Source organism: Myxocyprinus asiaticus, chromosome 31, assembly GCF_019703515.2.
Source record: "Myxocyprinus asiaticus isolate MX2 ecotype Aquarium Trade chromosome 31, UBuf_Myxa_2, whole genome shotgun sequence".
Lineage (NCBI taxonomy): Eukaryota > Metazoa > Chordata > Actinopteri > Cypriniformes > Catostomidae > Myxocyprinus > Myxocyprinus asiaticus.
Genome location: NC_059374.1, coordinates 22,770,314 through 22,794,735, shown reverse-complemented (window position 1 = coordinate 22,794,735; position 24,422 = coordinate 22,770,314). Strand labels below are relative to the sequence as shown.

Genomic DNA, 24,422 nt, shown 5'->3' with positions numbered 1-24,422 from the left:
ACAACCGCTCCACTGATGATGCCATTGCATCTACAATACACACTGCTCTCTCCCACCTGGAAAAAAAGAACACTTATGTGAGAATGCTGTTTGTAGACTACAGCTCAGCATTCAACACCATAGTGCCCTCCAAGCTAGATGAGAAACTCCAGGCTCTGAGCTTAAACAGCTCGCTGTGCAGCTGGATCCTGGACTTCCTGTCAAGCAGACGCCAGGTGGTTAGAATAGGCAGCAACATCTCCTCATCACTGACCCTCAACACTGGAGCCCCACAGGGCTGTGTTCTCAGCCCACTCCTGTATTCCCTGTACACACATGACTGTGTGGCAACACATAGCTCCAATGCCATCAAGTTTGCTGATGACACGACGGTGGTAGGTCTGATCACTGACAATGATGAAACAGCCTACAGAGAGGAGGTGCACACTCTGACACACTGGTGTCAGGAGCACAACCTCTCCCTCAACGTCAGTAAGACAAAGGAGCTTGTGGTGGACTTCAGAAGAAAAGACAGAGAACACAGTCCCATCACCATCAATGGAGCACCAGTGGAGAGAGTCAGCAGCTTCAAGTTCCTGGGTGTCCACATCACTGAGGAACTCACATGGTCCATCCACACTGAAGTCGTTGTGAAGAAGGCTCATCAGCGCCTCTTCTTCCTGAGACGGCTGAGAAAGTTTGGAATGAACCGCCACATCCTCACACGGTTCTACACCTGCACTGTAGAGAGCATCCTGACTGGCTGCATCTCCGCCTGGTATGGCAATAGCACCGCCCACAACCACAAAGCACTGCAAAGGGTGGTGCGAACTGCCAGACACATCATCGGAGGTGAGCTTCCCTCCCTCCAGGACATATATACAAGGCGGTGTGTGAAAAAAGCTCGGAGGATCATCAGAGACTCCAGCCACCCGAGCCATGGGCTGTTCTCATTGCTACCATCAGGTAGGCGGTATCGCAGCATCAGGACCCGCACCAGCCGACTCCATGATAGCTTCTTTCCCCAAACAATCCGGCTTCTGAACTCTTGATCTCCCACGATCAAAATACATCAGCACTGCACTTTATTACTCTTATATCTCACACCAGACTGTCATAAATTATATTATTATTATATTATATTCTTCTTAACAACTTACTATCAACCAATACTGTACATTCTATATATACTATATATACTTTTTTATATATTTTTATTTTTTATTTTTATTGAATAATGTGTATCTATATAGTGCGTATTGTATACTGTACAGTGTATGTTATTATTTGTATATTGTTGTGTGTAATTATGTGTATATTAGACTTTAAATTGTGTTGTGTTAATTTGATGTTATTGTAAATTGGTATATGTCTCATCACTGTCACGACTGCTATGTTGATCGGAACTGCACCCAAGAACTTCACACACCATTGCACTTGTGTATATGGCTGTGTGACAATAAAGTGATTTGATTTGATTTGACAATAAAATTAAATATGATAATAATAAAATAGTACAGAATAACAGTAAACAAAGATTAAAATAAGGTGCCAAGCAATTCATAAAATGAAAAACTTTTCTCCCACAGTCACAAACAGAAATTTTGTAATTCTGATGTTGTCTACCTTTTGTAATTAAAAATGAATAGATACGCACACTGACACAGACATCGTGGACATGAAACATTCTCGCTGGATGGTAGGGTTTTATTGTAAATAGGTTAGGCTTTACTGTCTCCCTGTTACTTTATTACCGCACTCTGCAGCAGCTTAAGTTTAAATCTTTAAGTTCAAGTTCAAGTGCTTTTATGATCATTTCTCTCCTGTGTGCAGTGGCAGTTCTGGCTTACTTGGTGCCCTAGGCGAGATCCAACATGGCGTCCCCCTTAATATCAACAACAACAACATGTGACACAGATCAATATTTAAGTCCTTTTTATACTCTAAATCTCCACTTTCACATCTGAAAGTCACATTTGATGCCTGTTTAGTTTCTCTTTCACATCTGAATGTGTAAGTGGAGATATAGAGTAAAAAGGGACTTAAATATTGATCTGTTTCTCACCCACACCTATCATATCGCTTCTGAAGTCATGGATTTAACCACTGGAGTCATATGAATTACTTTTATGCTGCCTTTATGTGTGCTTTTTGGAGCTTAAAAGTTCTGGCCAACATTTACTTGCATTTTATGGACCTTAAGAGCTGAAATATTCTTCTAAAAACCTTAATTTGTATTCTGCAAAAGAAAGAAAGCCATATTTCTGGAATGGCATAAGGGTGAGTAAATGATGAGAGAATTTTCAATTTTGGGTACACTACCCTTTTAGATAAAAACAACTAGACAATGAATATAGAAATGAAGTAACTATATATATATATATATATATATATATATATATATATATATATATATATATATATATATATATATATATATATACACCCTGGTACCCTGTGGTGCAGCAGCAGAGAGCATTGCCGCCCTAGGCGGCTGCCTATATTGCCTGTGCCATGATCTGCTACTGCATGTGTGGCAGAGGATGAAATGAAACAGTGTCTTCTGAACCGCAAATAGGCCAAACATATGACTTACATAACATATATTTGTACAAACTCTCAAATTTTTGTATTTGTGAGCAGTCTTTTGATCTTAAGAAAAAGAGGAATTAGGTTATTAGGAAAAAACGTCTGTCTGTATCAGACTGACCAATAGGATGGAGATAAAGATGTGCTTTGTTGTACTTTTACCTTTATAACAATTATGATTTCCACCCTCGGAAAGTTTGTGGCTGCATATACATTCTTTCGATTTCTACAAGTATAAAACCAGACCACATCCTGGAAAGACCAGTCAGTCTAAGTGACAGTATCAGGGGCTCTGGTAAGTAATTCAAACATTATTTGCCTATCTCCAGTAATTGTGCATACGAGTTTGAAGGTTCATTAGAAATTCTACAACACAAAAAGTGAATGGCTTACTCGATAGGAGACGTTCATAAATGTACAATTAGAAATGATTGATTCTGACGGAAATTAGGCATGTTAATGAATACTAAAGCATATTAATCTAATCTGTGGTTGAATCTTGAGTCTGTGTGGGAAAATATTTCTTGCAGAATAAAGGAGCCATCACATGATTAATTAGCCTGAGAGGCATTAGACATATTTATAGGTAGAATAGCCTGTCGAGAGTTTATCCATCTTCTCCGTCTCTTCAGTCATTCCACTTTTATAATTACTACATAAACGCACAGATTTATGACTAATCTATAGCGGTCAAGAAAATCATTGAACTACCTTTTCCGTTATGAAGGTGAGTATTAGTCAATTTATTTAGTAGATGTGATTGTCCTTTTGAACTTTGTGAAGGTTATAGTCTACATTTATTGCATTTAGTCTGTATTACGATATGTGATATACAGTATCCGTTTTAACCAAACATGTGCTTATGTTGCTCAGCTGAAGAAAAAAAAAAAAAAAAAAAAAAAAAAACATAACAGCTATAACAGCTTCTCCATAAACCCAAGTGTCTCTGTTCTTCCTTAGGTTTCATTTTCCTCAGTGCGCGAGAGAACCTGCGCGAGACGCACCGGCTTGCTCACTTCAAAATGTTTAAAAACTTTACCATGTGTAAATACTGTGAGTACTGAGGTGACATGTCCTTTTGATTTGTTTAAATGTTTTGTTTGAATCAACTGCGGAGGCATAAATGCTACTTTGTGACACCAAAAAGGTGAAAGAGGTGCACCGTAAATCTTTCCCATTCATAAAAGACGTGCAAAAGAAAGTAAACCGAAACCACGTCACATGAGGAGAAATGTTCCTGTATTGAGTAAATGGGATAATAGCATTGTTCTTTTTGGAAAACACATCTTTTGATACGTCTTCTATTTTTTATTTTTATTTATTTATTTATTTATTTTTATCTTTGCCGTATAATTCTTGGCTGCACCTGATTATATGAAGCATCACTGTTCAGTTTTTATTTTTCATTTTTTAAAGGAATATTCCTGGTTCAATACAAGTTAATCTCAATCGACAACATTTGTGGCATAATGTTGATCACAACAAAATTTTATGTGGACTCGTCCCTCCTTTTCTTAAAAAAAAAAAAAAAAAAAAAAAAGAGCAAAAATTGAGGTTATGAGTAACTTAAATGAGTGAGGCCTACTTTTGGAGGGTTTAAAGGCTGAAATGTGAAGTTTATAATTTTATAAAAGCACTTACATTAATTCTTCTGTTAAAACTCGTGTTTTATTTGAGCTGTAAAGTTGTTTAAATCATCATTTTTACAGATGTTTTAAGATTTGTTGACAAAATCTTAAAGTTGTCAAATTGGTTATAACTTTACACTGAAAAGTTTAGTTAGCAATTTTATCACACTAAAATTATGTTAACACACATATTGTTCATGTCTTGTAGCTTTACCTTTGAAACGGTGAGTATTTTAATATTTACAGATTGGCCCCACTTCCATTGTAAATGCCTCACTGTAACCCAGATATTTGCTTCTTTTTTAAAGAAAAGGAGGGGCGAGTCGAAAATTAATTTGTGTAGTAATTAATGTTATGCCACAAATGCTGTTGTTTGAGCATAACTTGAATTGAATCCAGAATATTCCTTTACTACGTAAACATTTAGTAATACGCTAAACAAAAATCCTAAACCCATAACTTCAAAAATCTCTGCCCTATCCAGTTGACCCTCATGATTTGTTGTACTGTTTTACATTGTAATTCTTTGTCTGCAGTATTTGCAATGATGGCCCTGATCTTGGTTCTCACATACCATGTCAGTGGAAATTCAGAGGATCCCCTTTTCAAATGTTTACAAGACCCTGATTATGATGAGCTTCTGAGGATAACGAAACAAGGTCTCCCTCCAACGAAAACTCCTCAGCATATCATAATTGTTGGTGGAGGTGCTGCTGGACTTACTGCTGCTAAGTTTCTGGAAGATGCAGGGCACAAGGTCTCAGAATCATCTGTTGCCAACATGTTCAATCTTGTTGATGTGCAATTCTTAGCTAACCGATGTTCATTGTCTATGACAGAGGGACAGGGTACATTTTAGTTGTCCATGGTTTCTGTTTAAGATGAACTACACAGACACCAAATTAAAGGGTCCCAAGGAAATAATGAGACTGAAAGGGCTCTATAAGCATAGAAATAATGAATGTGGAGAAAATACTGTCTTTCTGTCAAGTTGCAGGAGATAGTCATAGTCTAACAAAAATAGTTGGAGATGTTTTGTTTTATTTTTTTCACACACAACATTTAAAGGTTTTTAGCATTATGAGCTATCTATTGCCAGATTGAATCTGTTCTAACCACTTCCACTTAAGATGCATGACATAGATATTCATGAATTTCTCAATTTCTGTCAATGAGGTATTGTGACCAAACATAGGAACTGGTAAATTCCGCTAGATCCAAACTAACAAATCCATATTTTACAACATGGATTTTCTGAGCTAAAAAATAATACAAAATAAAAAAATTAAAAAAAACACTAGAAGGTGTAATACTTTTTGTGAAACAATCTTATAAGTAATCAAGATTACATACATAACCATGTTGTCTTTGGAGCAGAGAAAATATCGGCATATATGGGATTCTTTTGAATGTAAAAGAACAGATTAAATTCAATATCTGTCTGTTGTGTCATATAATCACTCATCTAAAGTACTTTTACTTTACTTTTTCTCACATAAAGCATTGTTGTTTAGATTGTCATCTTTGTTGTACTATTGCTTATTCTTTTTTCTCTCTACTCTCATAGGTGACAATTATTGAGGCCAGTAAACGTATAGGTGGAAGAATTCTAACATATAGGGATGAAAAAGAGAGCTGGTATGCGGAACTCGGTGCCATGAGGATTCCAAATTTTCACAAGTAAGATAATGTCCTGTATCTGAGTCAGATCACCCCAGACTTTTTTCACCTCAATGCACTTCTGAAGGTAACAGCACAAAAAAAACAACTGCAGATATTTATTCAAAGAGTAATGCAACATTACTAAAATGAGAGTGCAGATATGGGTTGAAAGGCAATTAATGGGAAATCCAAAATTATAAACAGACCATCTAAATAAATTAATTAATAAAAACAGTATACAACATTAAAATAATAACCAGGAGTACTAGGAATAGTCATAGCTATTCAGTTTACAACAACCAAGACTTTGCAAGTAGGATAATGGAAACCAAGGCTTATTTTCTGTAAAGCTGCTTTAGAATGATGTGTATTGTGAAAAACTATGTATAAATTAGATTGATTTGACTATATATTGGTGAGTAGAAAATTAGTTTCAGATGAGACTGAAGAAACCAATCACCCAGGTGACAATGACCTCTGGTGAACACAAGGTGGAGATGAAGATATTTGTGCATTGCTTGGAACTAAGAAGCTGACTTGATTAAATTGTTTTAATTATCTCATTTACTTTAAAGGATTTTATTGACATTAGCAAATAAGTTGGGCCTGAAGCTCGGGACATTTGTACAGGAAGACAATAACACTTACTATTTTATAAATGGCATGCGTCACAAAACCTACACCGTCAGGCAGAACCCAGATGTTCTGAACTACACTTTGAATGAATGGGAGAAGGGGAAAAATGCCAGTCAGCTACTTAACATGGCACTGGGCACGGTGAGTTAAAAAAAAAAAAAAAAAAGACTTTCAGCTTATTTAAAAATACATCTATATTTCCAGCAAAAAGTTTTTTTGGATTTTTTGGTTAAACGAGTCAGAACACGATAACACTGAAACAACTACTGATTCCTTGGTTTTTTTAAACAGTTTAATCAGTTTTTTCTTCTTTTCTTTCCTCATTTGATCATTTCTTTATTTTTTCTTTTATGGGTCTTTATTAGTTAAAAGATGATCTGCAGAAAATGGGCTGTAAGAAAATGCTGCAGAAATATGATCCATACTCTGTTAAGGTAATATACCAGTAAGCTGTCATCAGACTTACTTTTTTATTTACAATTAACTTTTAAGGTCCAAGTATAATTAATAATTAAATCTTGTCTGCAACAGGAGTATTTAGTGAATGTGGGAAATTTAAGCAGAGGAGCTTTACAAATGATTGGAGATGTCCTAAACGAGAACAGCTTCTACTACACGGCCCTCACTGAAATGCTTTACATTCAGTCTGATATAACCGACAACGAAATGTAAGATATTATGGTCACTACTCCAAACGACTTGCTTCTACATGTCACATAAATAGACATTAGGCTGTAAACTTACACAAATGATGGCAAACAATACTGTTTTTCAGGTATTATGAATTTAAAGGTGGCTTTGATTCATTCTCAGATGCATTCTACACTGTGCTAAATGCCACAATCCTTCTGAAGTCAAAAGTCCAGGCCATCAGTCAAACGGATAACAATGTGACAGTTTCATACCAAGACTGGCATAACCCCTCCACTCTCACCAACATTTCTGCTGATTATGTCTTAGTGACAGCCACGGCCAAAGCAACGCTCTTAATTGATTTTAATCCACCTTTATCATCTTTAAAGATGGAAGCGCTGCGATCACTGCACTATTCTAGCTCAACAAAAGTGGTGCTAAGTTTCAGCAAAAAGTTCTGGGAGAATGATGATGGCATTAAGGGTGGGAAAAGTATCACAGATCTGCCGTCACGGTTCATTCACTACCCCAGCCATGGCTTCCCCGGGATATCAGGGGGGGCTGTGTTAGCATCTTACACCTCCTCAGATGAAGCTGCACTCCTCCAGACCATACCGGACGATGAATTGAAGGCTCTGGTATTGAATGACCTGGTAAAGATCCATGGAGAACACATCCGCCATCTCTGTACGGGGGGCGTTGTGAAAAAGTGGGGACTGGATCCTTATAGCCATGGTGCCTTTGCCATCTCCACTCCATTTCAGATGATAGACTATGACAGTAGTCTAGCTCAGCATGAGGGGAGGATTCACTTCGCTGGAGAGCATACGGCCAGACCCCATGCTTGGATTGAGACTGCCATGAAATCTGCTCTAAGAGCTGCAAAGAATATAAATAACAATGTAAAGTAGGAAGGAAATAAAAGAATACAAATGAAACATGATGGTATGTCCTTCAATAATGCTTATATAATTAGAATACAGTCAAGAATAATCAAGTATTTATTTCCTTGCAATATCAACATCTAATGAGTAATCATATAGACAGACATACTTAATGATGTAAACTATTTAATTATTTTTCGTGAAATTAATTTTAGTTACCAGGTTTTAACACTTAAATCTAAGAAACATTATATTATAGTGACCTTCTAAGCTTATATAGAGAGAATCATGACACTTAATACACCAATGTAACCTTAACCATGATCCAGATTTCTTTTTCTAACTGTCAACATATATCATGCAAAAATGCTGCCAAACTAAAAAAAAAAAGGAATGCTATTACCTTTTAATACATACTGTAAACAGTATTGTTAAATAATTTTTGTATTTATTAATCTCATGGTGTAGTGTTTATGTGATTTTTGTTGTACATTTACAAGTTGAGTGAATACATAAATAAATGTTACAAATGTTTTTCAGAGATGAATAAAACGCTGTTTTTGTTTTACAGATTGTATTGTCTTCTTACAAAAAGTATAATTTCTTATTTAATTGTCTACACTACGGAGCCCCTTAGAGGACAGGATGGGATTTTTTAAAATCTAAAATAGTTCTGCATGCCCTCGCAATAAGTTTTGCATTCCCTTGCAATTAATTTACCATGGTTTTAATAAAATAACAATATTTTAACCTTGATATTCATAGTAAAATCATAGTAGGCCTACTAATAGCCTACAGGAAAACAAAAGCTATGGTAGTAAAAATATTTTTGTGGTTATTTTGATTTTACTACAAATACCATGGTATTTGTAGTAAAACTATAGTAACCACAAGATTTACATGATTAATCGATAGTAAAATGTCTCCAGTTACACATGTAACCTTGGTTCCCTGAGATGAAGGGAACGAGACATTGCTGCAAGCACTGTGGGGAGTCCTTCCTGGAAGACCTGATTGAAACCCTTATTCAATCATGCTAATCTTATGATTGGCAATGGTGTTTGAGCCCCGACCCTTTAGGCGCACAGTTGGCCTATATACTGTGAGCGGGCGCTCAATCACCATTTCTTCAGAATTTTCTGACTGAGAAACAAGAGTGAGTCACCCGTATCTTGAAACTCTGAAGTATTAGTGCGGCCAGCTTTCGCAATGTCTCGTTCCCTTCATCTCAGGGAACCGAGATTACATGTGAAACCGGAGATATTCCCTTTCAATTCAGTTCACTGCTGTAAGCACTATGGGGAACAGTATCCCATCACGCTGCACTACGTTGCGTCACACCCCCAGAGGTATAACACTTAATAGAGATATAAATAAGAGTCACAGGCCACAGGCCAATGACTTATAAGACATATCTAAGTGTATATGTAATGAGTAGTTCCACGTGGCGGACACCAGATGTAAATTAATAAAGTCTGGTAATCTATAAGAACCATGTAGATGTACACAGTATGGTTTTATTAACCCTTTCACAACCATGTTAGAAAAGTAGGTTTTATTATGGGAGTGCTTGTGCCATAACAGCCTACATAGGTTGCTGTGTTGATTATAGTCCGTTGCTCACCCTTAATAAGGGCTTGGGCTCACCCGCTGAATGTAAAGAAGTGCTCTATACAGAGAGGACTTGTGAGGAGATGGATGCCATGTCCAGTTTATAGAACCTCGCAAACGTGTTTTGTGAGGACCATGCTGCTGCCAAACACATGTCCTGTAAGGACACACCGTTTGTCCATGCCCATGAAAACGATCCAGTGAGAGAGCCTTTGTTTGGAGACAGACATTCATTTTGTGCGTCCTCCATAATAAACAAAGAGCTGATCCGACAACCTAAACTGATGGGTGGGCTCGACGTATGTATGCAGTGCCCTCACCTGGCGTAACCTATGCATAGACTGCTCTTCATCTGAATTAAATGGTGGCTTTTGACAGATCTGGACCAAACTCCAGGCATGAGCTGTCAGTCGACAGTGCCTGCATGTCACCAACACATTTAAATGAGGCCAAAGCCAATAGGAGTGCGGACTTTAAGGAAAGCACCCGCAACTCAACAGATTCCAATGGCTTGTTTGGCAAAGATTGTGAGTGCCTTCAGCACCAAGTCCCAAGTCAGTACCATAGCAGGGCGAGGGGGGTTCAAACGTCTCACTCCCCTAAGGAACTTAATGAATAGATCATATTTTCCTATCGAGGAGCCAGCCTCTGGGGTGTGGTATACTGAAATAGCCACTACATAAACCTTGACCGTTGATGGGGTAAGACCAGCATCCATCCGCTCTTGAAAGGATGTCAGAATCTCAGCTATGGGGCAATTCACCGGGTCTTTACCACGTGAAGAGCACAAATTCGCAAACAAGCGCCATTTAAGTGCATAGAGGCATCTCGTGGATGGTGCGCTAGCCTGTAAAATGGTGTTCAGAGTCCGCCCTGGTGACTTATGTATGCCACTACTGCTCTGTTGTCCGAACGAATCAGAACATGGTGATTCACAATGTCGTAATGAAAAGCCCTCAAAGCTAGAAAGACAGCCAGTAGTTCTAGGCAGCTGATGTGACATGCTCGTTTTGCACCTGTGCATGTGCCAAAAGTTGGGCGTCCATCGCACACCGCGCCCAAACCTGTGTTGGATGCGTCTGTGGTCACCACTTTCCTTCTGAAAATCTGACCCAGCATACACCCTGTTGGTAGAAGGCTGGTGCTGTCCATGGTGCTGGAGCAGCCAGGCAGTGGCAAGTCACTGCAATGCGCATGCACCTGTGGCTCCAGGCTCATTTTAGTACATGTCGCTTGAGCCAGTACTGAAGAGGTCTCATGTGTAACAGACCTAATGGTATGATGGCGGATACTGCTGCCATAAAACCCAGTTTTCTCTGAAATTACTTCAGTGGCAATGTTTTCCCCTGTTTGAAAGGAGACAGACATCGAAGAATTGTCTGTACGTGCTCATTCATGAGGTGCGTGCGCATGGAAGATTAAAAAGGAGATTTGCTAGCTGGGGGAAAGTGTGCTTTTTGCCCAGTTGACATTCAGACCCAGGTTTTTCAGATGGCAAAGCAGCAAGTCTCTGTGTCCGCTCAGTAGTGCCTCTGATTAGGCTAGTAATGGTCAGTCGTCAAGGTAATTCAAGACACGCACACCATTCATTTTCAATGGGGCAAGCGCCGCATCAATACATTTCGTCAATGTGCAGGGAGTCAGAGACAGACTGAAAGGAAGGACTTTGAATTGATACGAAGTTCCCTCGAATGCGAATCTCAAAAATTGCCTGTGACGCAGTGCAATTGGTACATGAAAGTACGCATCCTTCAGATCTACTGACACAAACCAGTCTTGAGGACGGATGTGCGATAAGATCTCTAGCTGTGTTCGATCGTATTTAACACCTAATCTGACATGCCCGTGAGGGCTCGCCACACGTTTGCACAGCGGGACAGCAGGCTTATTGATTCCCTTGCTATAGGAGATAGAGTGCCGCTCAATATAGGGAAGCGGCAGCGAGAGTTTGATTATTTGCCAGGCACTGACCAGAATTAGATCGGGAGCATGCCGGGAGAGAGGAAGTGCTACTTGGGACATCTCTTGGGACTGCTTTTGCACCTCAATGAAGCACTCTGAAATGCCTTCCACGACGTTGCCAAAGAGACCATCAGGTAAAACCGGGGTGTCGAGGAGGGTGGCTTTCTCTGTGTCATGCATCTCTGTGAGAATCAGCCAAATATGCCATTCCAGAATCACCATGTTGCTCATTGCATTGGTGATGGCCTGAGCGGTAGCTTTCATGGCTCGCAGTGCCAGATCTGTAGCGGTGTGGAGCTCTTTTAAGAGCTCTGCCTTGCTCATCCATTTGTTTGAGGAGCTTGGCCTGAAAACCCTAGAACACTACCATGCTGTGAAGTGCTGAATCAGCTTTGCCAATGTCAGTCGGCACGGCTTGGAGGGGTGGGTATAGTGGAATTTCCATCCCATGGCGGTATTCAAGCTGCAAATGCCTGTTCCATCAAGAGAAGCTTTGAGTAGCCTTTTTCTTCGCCGTGGTCCACTTTAGTGAGGACGGCAGCTCCTCCGATCTGAGTGCGCAAAGAGTAGGATTCACGTCAGGTCTTTGTGAGCTCCGCGTGGACCTCAGGGAAGAATGGTGCGCTCTTCTGGTCCGTGGTCTGTTGACGATGGCCGGTTTGCAAAAACCATTCATACAGGCCAGACTTTCATGGCTCTTCTGGAGGGAACCACTCAAGACCGAGCTCCTCAACTGCCCACGCGAGGATGCGAAGAAGCTCCTTGTTAGTGGCGTGTGCATGCTCCTCACCCTTGCTGGGGGAAGGGGTGGCAACATCCTCTGTGGACCACTCACCTGAAGCTGCAGTGGACACAGCATCATCCCCATCGTCAGAGCCGCCAAACGTAATGAGGCCGTGCGCTCCAGTAGAGGGCTGGAGCTCATTACGTGTATATTGGACAGGTAAGGACGTTATATTGGAAGTTCGGGGGGCTTGCAGGGATCTTTGAAGCTCCAAAAATCACATAAAGGAAACATAAAAGTAATCCATACGACTCCAGTGGTTTAATAATAATCTTCTGCAATCAGTTTTTGGGTGTGAAACAGATAAATATTTCAATCCTTTTTTTTTATGCTATAAATCTCCACTTTCACTTTTACTTTCAGAATGTGAAAGTGAAAGAAGAGATTTATAGTAAAAAAAGACTTAAATATTTATATGTTTCACACCCAGACCTATTATATTGCTTCTGAAGAATATATTTAACCACTGGAGACATATGGATTACCTTTATGCTGCCTTTATGTGTTTTTTGGAGAGCTCAAATATTATTCTAAAAGTTTTTGTGTTCTGCAGAAGAAATGCAAATCTGGGATTGCATAACGGTGAGTAAATGATGAGAGAATTTTAACTTTTTGGTGAACTGTCTGTGTAAATAGGCTACACCTAAATGCCACTTCAGATGCAGCTTCTGTGCTACATTTGCAGTGTAAAGATGGCTTATCGGGTAAGTTGTTACCTAAATAATATGTGACTGTGTAGATTCCACAAAGAAGTTTCTCAAAGTGCACTTAGGATGTGTCAGGTGAGGAAATGCACCATGGACTACTTGCACTGAGCCTCATGACGTACTTCCGCTTTGAAATAGTGCGGCCACTAGTGTCCGGTTAAACGTATTTACATGCGCTGTAGTTGCCTAGTTCCGAAACGCCACTTAAAATGAGTGTTGGAAAGAGTATTTTAAAGTACAGATCTTTTCAGATATAGGAGATGAAATATTTTGAACATACAGCTTCTTCAAAATTCAATGGAAGAACAGTTTTTAGAGTTTTAATTCACCCCGAGCCGATCTGAGAATGGCTGGTAAAGTAGATACTCCACTCCAATCCAAGCGCATTTCACCGTTTCTCCTCACACGGAGGTCTGTAGCAGACATTTAACCACAGATCACCTCGAAACGCAAATGGCAAAAGGTTGAATGAGTCAAAGAGTGTCAGCACCAGCTCTTTGAATTACCCTCGTGCGTCAATAATAAAAAAATGTTACTCAGAGGTTCTTAGAGGACAAAAATGTCCACGTCAAAAAACTGCCATAATAATATTATATATTAATATTATTTTCCACTTTCATTGAGTAAATTTTTTTAACCAACATCAGTCCTGATCATAACTACCAAATATTCATTCATTTTCAGGATTTTAACCCTTTAAATGCCAGTTTGTTTACATAATGCCACTGTTGTTTTTTACACACACACACACACAAATTTCTCAATTTACACATACAAAACACACTCTGACATCCATACCAACACACCCACACAATTTTAGCTGCATAATTTTTTCAATTGGCCTGCAATGCTCTATAATACAGCAAAGAGAAATTAGGAAAAAAGCATGTATTTGCTCCATAGGCTAATCATGAGGAAAATGGCGCCCTCTGGTGGAAAATATTAAAAAATTAAATTTTGAAGCCAGGGCTCCGGAATGAAAGCATAATATCATAAAATTCGTAATTGTATGCTTCAGTGGCACTGGGATAAAATATTGCAGTTTTAATGGGGACATTTTTGTCCTTAAGGTCCTGAGTGTAACTATTTTGTGTGCACAGTGTATTATAGATATATTATAGGAACTGAGGTTGAAATATCAAAATTCCTCCAAAAATACACACCTTTGGGAAAATGTATGCCGTTGGCATTCACACAGCCAAAATTATCCCCCAAAAAAAAATAAAAAATGAAAAAGACAAAAATGACCTGAAGATCGCACAAGTGTTAAACAACTACGTGCTTCAGTCACTGCTATGATCCATGTGTGGGGGAGGAGAAAGACGCGATGAACGCATGCATCAACCTGTTTTTAATAAATGCTTTAATCCTTGTTTTGTCACTGTTTCACTGAAAAGTACTGTATATCAATACATATTGAAATGCAAATCCATTAGAGCTGCTAAAGATAATGAGTTATAACGTTTGAAATAGATTAAATATATGTAGTGTGGTTAAATATACAGTATATTAGCGCAGTTATTTATTTAATTTGATAATACAACGGCTTCAACAGGGTGTTTTTAAAGCATGTTCAGAGTAAGATAACAGCTAATGTATTTATAAATATATACATCTGGACATTTATCCAAAGAAAAGTCATTTGCAATCGGTGTATGGTGGAATTTATCATTAAATCTCAACTGGTATGAAATGTCATCAATTAATGAAATCTGTTAATGAGATGGCCAGACTGTTGCATGTTATACAGTTTTTCATAATTCCCGATATTTAATCATAGAAAACATTCCCTGTCTTAGGACAGTTAGGATCACTACTTTATTTTAAGAATGTGAAATGTCAGAATAATAGTAGAGAGAATGATTTATTTCAGTTTTTATTTCTTTCATCACATTCCCAGTGGGTCAGAAGTTTACATACACTTTGTTAGTATTTGGCAGCATTGCCTTTAAATTGTTTAACTTGGGTCAAATGTTTTGGGTAGCCTTCCACAAGCTTCTCACAATAAGTTGCTAGAATTTTGGCCCATTCCTCCATACAGAACTGGTGTAACTGAGTCAGGTTTGTAGGCCTCCTTGCTCGCACACGCTTTTTCAGTTCTGCCCACAAATTTTCTATCAGACTGAGGTCAGGGCTTTGTGGTGGCCACTCCAGTACCTTGACTTTGTTGTCCTTAAGCCATTTTGCCACAACTTTGGAGGTATGCTTGGGGTCATTGTCCATTTGTAAGACACATTTGCACCGAGCTTTAACTTCCTGGCTGATGTCTTGAGATGCTGCTTCAATATGTCCACATAATTTTCTCCTCCTGCAGCAAAGCACCTCTACAACATGATGCTGCCACCCCCATGCTTCACGGTTGGGATGGTGTTCTTCGGCTTGCAAGCCTCACCCTTTTTCCTCCAAACATAACGATGGTCATTATGGCCAAACAGTTCAATTTTTGTTTCATCAGACCAGAGGACATTTCTCCAAAAGATCTTTGTCCCCATGTGCACTTGCAAACTGTAGTCTGGCTTTTTAATGGCGATTTTGGAGCAGTGGCTTCTTCCTTGCTGAGCAGCCTTTCAGGTTATGTCGATACAGGACTCGTTTTACTGTGGATATAGATACTCGTCTACCTGTTTCCTCCAACATCTTCACAAGGTCATTTGCTGTTGTTCTGGGATTGATTTGCACTTTTCGCACCAAACTACATTTATTTCTAGGAGACAGAATGCGTCTCCTTCCTGAGCGGTATGGTCCCATGGTGTTTATACATGCTTTCTAATGTTCGTACAGATGAACGTGGTACCTTCAGGCATTTGGAAATTGCTCCCAAGGATGAACCACACTTGTGGAGGTCCACAATGTTTTTTCTAAGGTCTTGGCTGATTTATTTTGAGTTTCCCATGATGTCAAGCAAAGAGGCACTGAGTTTGAAGGTAGGCCTTAAAATACATCCACAGGTACACCTCCAATTCAGTACATATCCTATCAGAAGCTAATTGTCTAAAGGCTTGACAATCATTTTCTGGAATTTTCCAAGCTGCTTAAAGGCACAGTTAACTTAGTGTATATGTAACTTCTGACCCACTGGAACTGTGATATAGTCAATTAAAAGTGAAACAATCTGCCTGTAAACAATTGTTGGAAAATTTACTTGTGTCATGCACAAAGAAAATGTCCTAAACGACTTGCCAAAACTATAGTTTGCTCATATGAAATTTGTGGAGTGGTTAAAAAAATGAGTTTTAATGACATTAACCGCAGTGTATGTGAACTTCTGACTTCAACTGTACGTGTTTGATGTATTATTTAGGAGCTGAGTTCAGCTACATTTGGAAAGGAAAAAATATATGTATAGTCAGATTTCAGCCAATTATAAAATTGAGACGTTACGTTAGCGCCAGAAATATGCTTTATTTATTTAATCAACTGACAGCCCTAATAATAATAATAATAATAATACATTCTACACAAAAAAAATCTGCCTTAACATGGAAAAATCTCTGCACGTAGGCGCACTGAACGCCCTAACCAGAAACGCCTGACCGCACTACTTGAACGCGGAAGCAGTTGTGCAAGTAGTCCATTCCAGGTCAGAAATTGAGGCGTATGTTGAGACAGGGACATCAGAGTACAAGAAATGGAATCAAATGAAATCTGATATTTTATTATTTTTTTTAATAGCTCATGTTGCTTATGAAATAGTTAATTTCACAACAGCGGCCACGCAGCATTGAAGTACATCCGGGTTATTCCACTGACCTTGGGTTGTTTGTGATAATCATGGCGGCTCTTATCAGGATAAGTTCAGTTTGCCACAGAGGTGTCAGGCGTAAGTATCTGTGTTTCATGGTTTTTTAATTTTTTGTTACCATATCCCGTATCTCATCTGTTTAGCGGTGTTATTATGTTCCTTGAAGTCGTATATAATAGGAATCAGTCTGCTTTGACGTTTCATATGAATCTCAGCTAGTATGCCAACTTCATGCAAAAATATCTTCTTTCTGTCGTCTTTTTTTGCAAAAATGAATTTAAAATGCTAGAAAATTATTCAAAATAGATCTAGGAAACACAGTAAGGCCGACAGCAACGCTATTACCAGCAGATAATATGTAAATACTGGTTAAGAATTAGTCTGTCGGATAAAACCAGCTGTTGTGTGTTTAATCAAATGTGCAAGAACAGTAATTATCAGACTATTTTATTTTGAGAATATATATAATGTCCTGTACATTATGTCCTGTGTTAAGAGCGATAATTTACCCAGCTCACCATGTCATTTACACAGGCTGTAAATCAGAGGTGCTTTAAGTTAAAGTCATTTTCTTACCTCGTATCCATTTCTGTTGGGCATTTTTAAATGACTTCTCATGTCAAAGGATTGTCTTATATCACGATTGATCTTATTTATTTAAAAACAACAACAACGTTTAAAATCTTATTTTGTGACTTTCACAGGTGCTGTGTCACATCATGATGTAGCCAGATGGTTTTATGTTCTTGGAATGAGAATTCTGAATGCCTATGCAAAACGATTACCTGTATCCTGTATATATTTACTTTTTTGTGTGTGTGTAATTTGTTGTTCTTGTCTATTTCCCCAGCTCTCTTATTTCGCTCTTCCTCCCTAATCAGACCTTTGGCCATACAGAAGGATCATGATTGTCAGTACTTGGTCTCAGCAAAGATACATGCAACACCCGCTAACTACGGTTGGTGTTTTATATTGTTGTTCTTTTCTGTTCATCTTTTTATATTGTAAAGATCAAGAAAGAGATAAGGTGTTTTTTTTTTTTGTTTGTTTGTTTTTTTAATGCCAGCCTATGAAGCTGATATCCCATCAGTCGCTTCAACCCTCCTGTTATGTTTGGGTAATTTTTGACCCATTTAAGAGTTAAAAACACTGAAAAACTAGACCTAATCTTAAGTTTGGTCAAAATGCTTTTGGGTTTTCTTCAACATTGACAAAATGAATATGTAAAAAAAAAAAAAAATTAGGTTTTTATAGTATTTGTTTATATTTATGGAATGTCAGTTTTTGCCTACATCTATTATGTTCATGTCAAATCTGACCCTGGGGTAAATAATGCTGGTTTTCAGTGCAGCTGTGAAGCATCTCTTGAGTCAAGAGTGTCACAAGATCTCTCTCTTTCTCTTAAAGAGATAATAAACATTATTGTTACTTTATCAAAAATCAGCAAAAATTTCACCTAAAAAGGACATATGAAGGTGATAATTTTAGGCAACCATTTTTCAAGGTCTTTTACTTCCAGATGTAAAGAAACATTACATACAACAGGGTTTCAGCAAAATATTTATCATGTTGTTAAAGTTTTTAGAAAATTGTTTATGAAATATGATACACACAGCTTTATAGGGTTCATTTTGCAGATATTATACACAGACCTGCACATACTGCAAAAACTGTGTAGTGCACACACACAGTTATATGTAGTTGTTCAACTGCACAATGTTGTTTGACAATGTATTTGTTGTACAATAATATTTTTTCCCCACAATATACCTATGGTTGAAATGTTACAGAATATTAAACATGATTGTTTTTCTTTCAGACTAATTAAATTTGTAAGTAATATGAGTATCAGCTTATTTTAAGTATTGTAATCCTTACAGTAAAGCTTTACTGTACTTTACTGTATGGTACATGTGTAGTACCACAACTCACAAATAGGTGGTACATCTTTCCAGTTAAAATGGTACTATAGAAGCCTTTATTCAGGTGTGAAAACAAGTGGGTAAGCCTATGCCAATTTTCAAGTTAATAATTTATAGATAAGTGTGCTGTAAAATACTAAACTGAAAATCTGTTAAACTCAATATGGGTCTTTAAAAATAATAATCACAGGTGTCATTATTTTTAAACATAACAGAAGGGTTAATGGAATTAACTCAAAAATTAAAGTTTTCATTTACTCACTTTCATGCCATCCTAGATGTGTATGACTTTGTTTCTTCTGCTGAACACAAACTGAGATTTTATAAAAAATATTTCAGTTCTGTAGGTCCTTTCAATGCAAGTGAATGGTGACAAGACCTTTTAAGCTCCAAAAATCACATAAAAGCAGCATACAGAAATCCATATGACTCCAGTGGTTTAATACATAATTTCTGAAGCAATGCAATCACTTTGGGTGAGAAACAGATCAATATTTCAATCGTTTTGACCATAAATCTCATGTTTCTCTTTCAAAAAGTGAAAGTGGAGAATTATAGTAAAAAAAAAGAGAGTTTAATATTGATCTGTTTCTCCCACACCAATCATATAGTTTCTGAAGATATACATTTAACCTCTGGAGTCATATTGATTACTTCTATGCTGCTTTTATGGACTCACTGAGGCTTTATTCCAGATCCTTAAAATAACTTCCTTGGCTTGTTCTCTTTGAGGGTACAGTATGGTTGAACTTCCACTTACTGTAATAACAGATAAGCAGATAATGTAAACAGATATTTTAAAAACAGATATAGATGGAAATCTTCCTCTTTGTCTGACAATAGAACTTCAGTGTGGGCTGGTGATCTAGAATTATATAAGGTTTATAAAAGCTTTACAGAACCCAAAAGAGAGAAATATACCATTTAAATGTACACATTATTGCAGATAGATATTGCATATGATAACGTGGTAGAAAAAACAGTTTTTTCCCTTTTTTTATAACAGATTCTGGGTCCAAAGCTGCTTCCTTGCACTGGACAGGAGAGCGTGTCCTGAGTGCAATTCTTCTGGGCATGATGCCTGTTGCATATTATTTCCCAGTCCCTGCCGTTGACTACTCCTTAGCTGCTGCACTTACTCTACATAGTCACTGGTAAGATCATTTTTGGTATATTATTATTACTGCTCCTTGATAGCATTAAAATGAATACAAATTTTGAAATCAGAATATTTTGTCCTAATAATTTCTTCATTGCTGTTAGAGTTATGGAAAAGCTGTATGGGAAAATCCAAATCAGTTTAACCGTAAATTAGGCCATAGTCAGACTCGGGTGTTAACATATAGTAGTGCAAAGGGCAGCACAAGCCTAATTCCAGATGAAGTGTCACTTTAGTGAGTTATTGATTGGTCAGATTTAACATGGCATTACATTGCACTATTCCTGAAAATCTGACATGAAATTAAAGTGTCTGCTTTGGTCTGGAAAGCCAAGCCATGGGTGACTCTAATACCCTTAAGGATTTAACCTTCATTTTAGACATGACCACACTGCTAAGTATAGCAGTCACTAGTCATCTTAGGGTTTACATGGTGCATCCATGTGTAAAAGTATAATACTTTTTTATGTCGGTCAGAAATACATGTGGCAAAGTACTAGCTGTAACAAACAGACTTTTAAAATGTTTGAGACTTCGAACTGAATGGTGCAGGAAAGTTTTTGGAGAATTAGGTCAGTTTTAATGAATCCGGGTATACAGATGTCACCCATTCATCCATTCTTTGGATTCACTAAAGATGAATGAAGCTTTTAATCATGGAAATGAATGGACACTTAGGTCTTTTAAAACAGAAGGAGTACTGTCCTGTGTCTTTTCCAGGGGGATTGGCCAAGTTTTGACTGACTACGTCCATGGAGACTTCAAAGTCAAGGCAGCGAACGCCGGACTCTTCATTTTGTCAACCGTCACCTTCGCTGGCCTTTGCTACTTCAACTACCATGATGTGGGGATTTGTAAAGCTGTGGCTCTCTTGTGGAGTAAATAACTGGACTGAGATGTGGATTGGGGGTTGGTTAGGGATCTGCTTTCGACATCCAGTCAATTGTATACATTCATGATATATGTAAATTCTATAAATATATAATTTTTGACAAAATATCATGTTCGCAAGTGTTTTTAATTATAAATGCTGTCAGTTTGAAAATCTCTACATGTTGTCTATTCTTATGTATGGCAAATCAGTGTTTCTAATGCATCTGAAAGAATTTGTGAAGAGTTTGCCATTATCTCTACAGTAATAATACCAAACATGCAAACGGAGACCTTTACAAGGAAAGAAGGTAATATATGTTTTGGCCATATTTTGCCAGCCAGTATCTGATTACTTAAGTGTAAATTCATGAATTATATCTTTTGATCATGAGCACATTGTTTGTACTGTGGTTGACAGGTATTCAAATGGTAAATTGACGTTGTACACCCGTTTTTAGTAGCAGTCTTGACAAATAAGAATGGGTAAATATATCAGGGGTTTGAACTTTTCACCCTCATAAAGGTCTTCCATGACTGACATTAACGTGGACAATTGACACATTGACAGAATTTCAGCTTCACATTTCAAGAACTTGACATGCCTTTATATCTGCACAATTCAGTTTATCAATTGGAGTTTGTCATTGAGCTGTGCATTAACAGCAGTTTAAATAATTCCTATATTTTAAATTGCTTTGATGTACTTAAAACAGGCTTGCGACACTGATTACAGTAAACGGTCATCTCATGTGGGTACTGATGACTGAGTCCAAACTGTAAAATGTAAGGTTAAATAGATATGAATTGAATGGATTTCTTGGGATATTTTTCTGGCTGTTGAAGGTTTTGATGGGATTTTGCAAAGGCTTGTTGTAATCTTGTATGTATTTATGCTCAGAAATGATCAAGTCTAGCTGTGCTTGTGTCTCTTTAAAGTGCTATGGAGGTTTGTGTTATAAATCTGTATTAATAGATTTTAATTCAGATCAAAGCATTGCGTAACATTGTGCACCTTAAGCCATTTAAGAATAAATCTAGTTTAATGGATTGTTTGGTTTATTTGGAGCCCAACAGAATTTTCCACTGCATGTTGTCATTTTTATATGTATTCAAAATTTTAAATGAGCCAGATTTCAAATTTGCATCCAGATTGACCATGCATTGTTTCAGTTTTAGTATCATTTCCGGGTCTATATAAAACTTGCTGCTGATGGTGGTCAAGGAACACAAAAGAATTTCAGGGGTCACTACATTTTCTAATCTTTAAAATCTGTGAAAAATATACAGTATAAACATGTTCATATGAACTAAGCAGCACTTTAATAAAATGGGATCCTTTTTCACCATTATTAGATAATTTAATAGTGGTGTTATTGGTTTGTTATATAAGATTTGGTTTATTATTTAAAATAGTCCACATATACAGTAGTAGGCTTCCTTCTCTCATAACTGACTGGATTTGCACCATTGGAATGGTCATTTCTTCCACGAGTGGTGCTGTTTCATCCTTCCCGGCAACAAGTTCTCTTTTTATCAGCTGACTTATAAGCATTTCTTTACTATAGAGGAGGTCTACAGGTATTCATCTATCCTTCATCATGGCCAGTCCAGTAAAGTCGGTATTGTCTGAGCATTGTGCACATGATTGGCAATCCAGAACCAGCAAGAACATCTATGTTTAGACATTTTCTTTCCAGGAAGGCAGCACAAATGAAAGCTGACCATTTCTTTTTTTTTTTTTTTTTTATCTCGCTTCACATATTTTATGTTGTGCATATCTACTGTACAAAAGTGTACTGAGGACACAAGTATCATATACAGGTACTGAATCTTCTGAACTTTAGTTCTTGCCTTTGGGTGTGCTAGGTTGAACAGTCCTCAGTTGACCTTGCATGAAGATATTTTTTTCTGATAATTATCCAAAGCCATGCTTTAGAAGCAGGGAGAAGAATATCCCAAAGAGAGTTGGTGCCAAGTCACATTATGCTGGATGATCCCCTTCATGTTGTCATTTTTATATGTATAGCACTTTTCACAAGACACATCGTTTTAAAGCTATATATGTCCACTGTATATACAGTATATGTCCACCTGCCTAATATGCTGTTGGTCCTCTTCGATCCGCCAAAACAGTGCTGACCCGACGAGGCATAGACTCTACAAGACCCCTGAAGGTGTCCTGTGGTATCTGGCGCCAAGAAATTAGCAGCAGATCCTTCAAGTCCTGTAAGTTGTGAGGTGGAGCCACTGTGGATCAGACTTGTTGGTCCAGCACATCCCACCATGCAAATGATCAGATTGAGATCAGGGGAATTATAGAGGCCAGGGCAACACCTTGAACTCTAAATCACGTTCCACAAACCATTCCCGATCAATGTCTGCAGTGTGGCAGGACGCATTATCCTGCTGAAAGAGGTCACTGCCATCAGAGTATACCATTACCATGAAGGGGTGTACCTGGTCTGCAATGATGTTTAGGTAGGTGGCACATGTCAAATTGACGTCCACCTGAATGGCCGGATCCAGGTTTTCCCAGCAGAACATTGCCCAGATCATTACACTCCCTCCACCGGCTTGTCGTCTTTCCACAGTGTATCCTGGTGCCATCACTTCCTCATATAAAGGCCGCACACGTACATGGCTGTCCACGTGATGTAAAAGAAAACGGGACTCATAAGGCCAGTCGACCTTCTTCCACTGCTTCTACGCAGCTCCATATGCAGCAGGGTGTAATGCACTGTGTGTTGTGACACATTCCTTCCGTAACCATCATTAAAATTTTCTGTTACTTGTGCCACAGTAGACCTTCTGTCGGTTCAGACCACACGGGATAGCCTTCGTTGTCCTTGCGCATTGATGAGCCTTGGGCACCCAACACCCTGTCACCGGTTTGTGGTTTGTCCCTCTTTGGACCACTGTCAGTAGGTAATCATCACTGCTGACAATCCTTGCTGTTTCAGAGATGCTCTGACCCAGTCGTCTGGCCATAACAATTTGGCCCTTGTCACAGTCACTCAGGTCTTTACTCTTGCCCATTTCTTCTTACCATCTAATCTACCCAGACCTTGACATGTGGCTTTGTTAGGAGATGATCAATGTTATTCACTTCAACTGTGAGTGGTCATAATATTTTGGCTCATAAGTGTATAGAAAGTATTGAGACCCCTTCATTTTTTAACATTTTGTTATGTTGCAGCCTTATGCTAAAATGCTTTAAATAATTTTTTTTCCACATCAATCTACACTCCATACCCCATGATGACAAATCAAAAAACAGATTTTTGTTAACTTTGCAAATGTATTAAAAATAAAAAACTGAAATATCATATTGACATAAGTATTCAGAATCTTAACTCAGTACTTAGTTGAAGCACCAGGCAGCGATTACAGCCTCAAGTCTTTTGGGTATGATGCAACAAGCATTGCACATCTGGATTTGGGGATTTTCTGCCATTCTTCACTGCAGATCCTCTCAAGCTCTGTCAGGTTGGATGGGGACCGTTGGTGGACATCCATTTTTAGGTCTCTCTAGAGATTTTCGATTGGGTTCAAGTCTGAGATCTGGCTGGGCCACTCAAGGACATTTACAGAGTTGTCCCTAAGCCACTCTTGCATTGTCTTGGCTGTGTGCTTAGGGTCATTGTCCTATTG

General features: G+C 38.2%; 2 protein-coding genes across 3 annotated transcripts; both read left to right on the top strand.

Annotated features, from left to right (window-relative positions):
- The first annotated feature begins 2,715 nt into the window (after positions 1–2,715).
- Positions 2,716–8,579, top strand: LOC127421781 (L-amino-acid oxidase-like). Of its 2 annotated transcripts, none has more exons than XM_051664914.1 (8): positions 2,716–2,863; positions 3,529–3,621; positions 4,733–4,953; positions 5,764–5,876; positions 6,434–6,635; positions 6,860–6,928; positions 7,026–7,162; positions 7,270–8,579. In XM_051664914.1, exons 2-8 carry the CDS (start codon positions 3,591–3,593, stop codon positions 8,036–8,038), a joined length of 1,542 nt encoding a protein of 513 aa, XP_051520874.1. In that variant the 5' UTR covers positions 2,716–2,863; positions 3,529–3,590; the 3' UTR covers positions 8,039–8,579. The 2 variants fall into 2 exon arrangements, with proteins under 2 accessions (XP_051520874.1, XP_051520875.1); XM_051664915.1 differs by lacking the exon at positions 2,716–2,863 and adding an exon at positions 2,888–3,295.
- Positions 8,580–16,645: 8,066 nt separating this feature from the next.
- Positions 16,646–21,818, top strand: LOC127421782 (succinate dehydrogenase [ubiquinone] cytochrome b small subunit B, mitochondrial-like). The gene is made up of 4 exons (XM_051664916.1): positions 16,646–16,895; positions 17,668–17,775; positions 19,746–19,893; positions 20,619–21,818. Exons 1-4 carry the CDS (start codon positions 16,847–16,849, stop codon positions 20,782–20,784), a joined length of 471 nt encoding a protein of 156 aa, XP_051520876.1. The 5' UTR covers positions 16,646–16,846; the 3' UTR covers positions 20,785–21,818.
- The last annotated feature ends 2,604 nt before the right edge of the window (positions 21,819–24,422 follow it).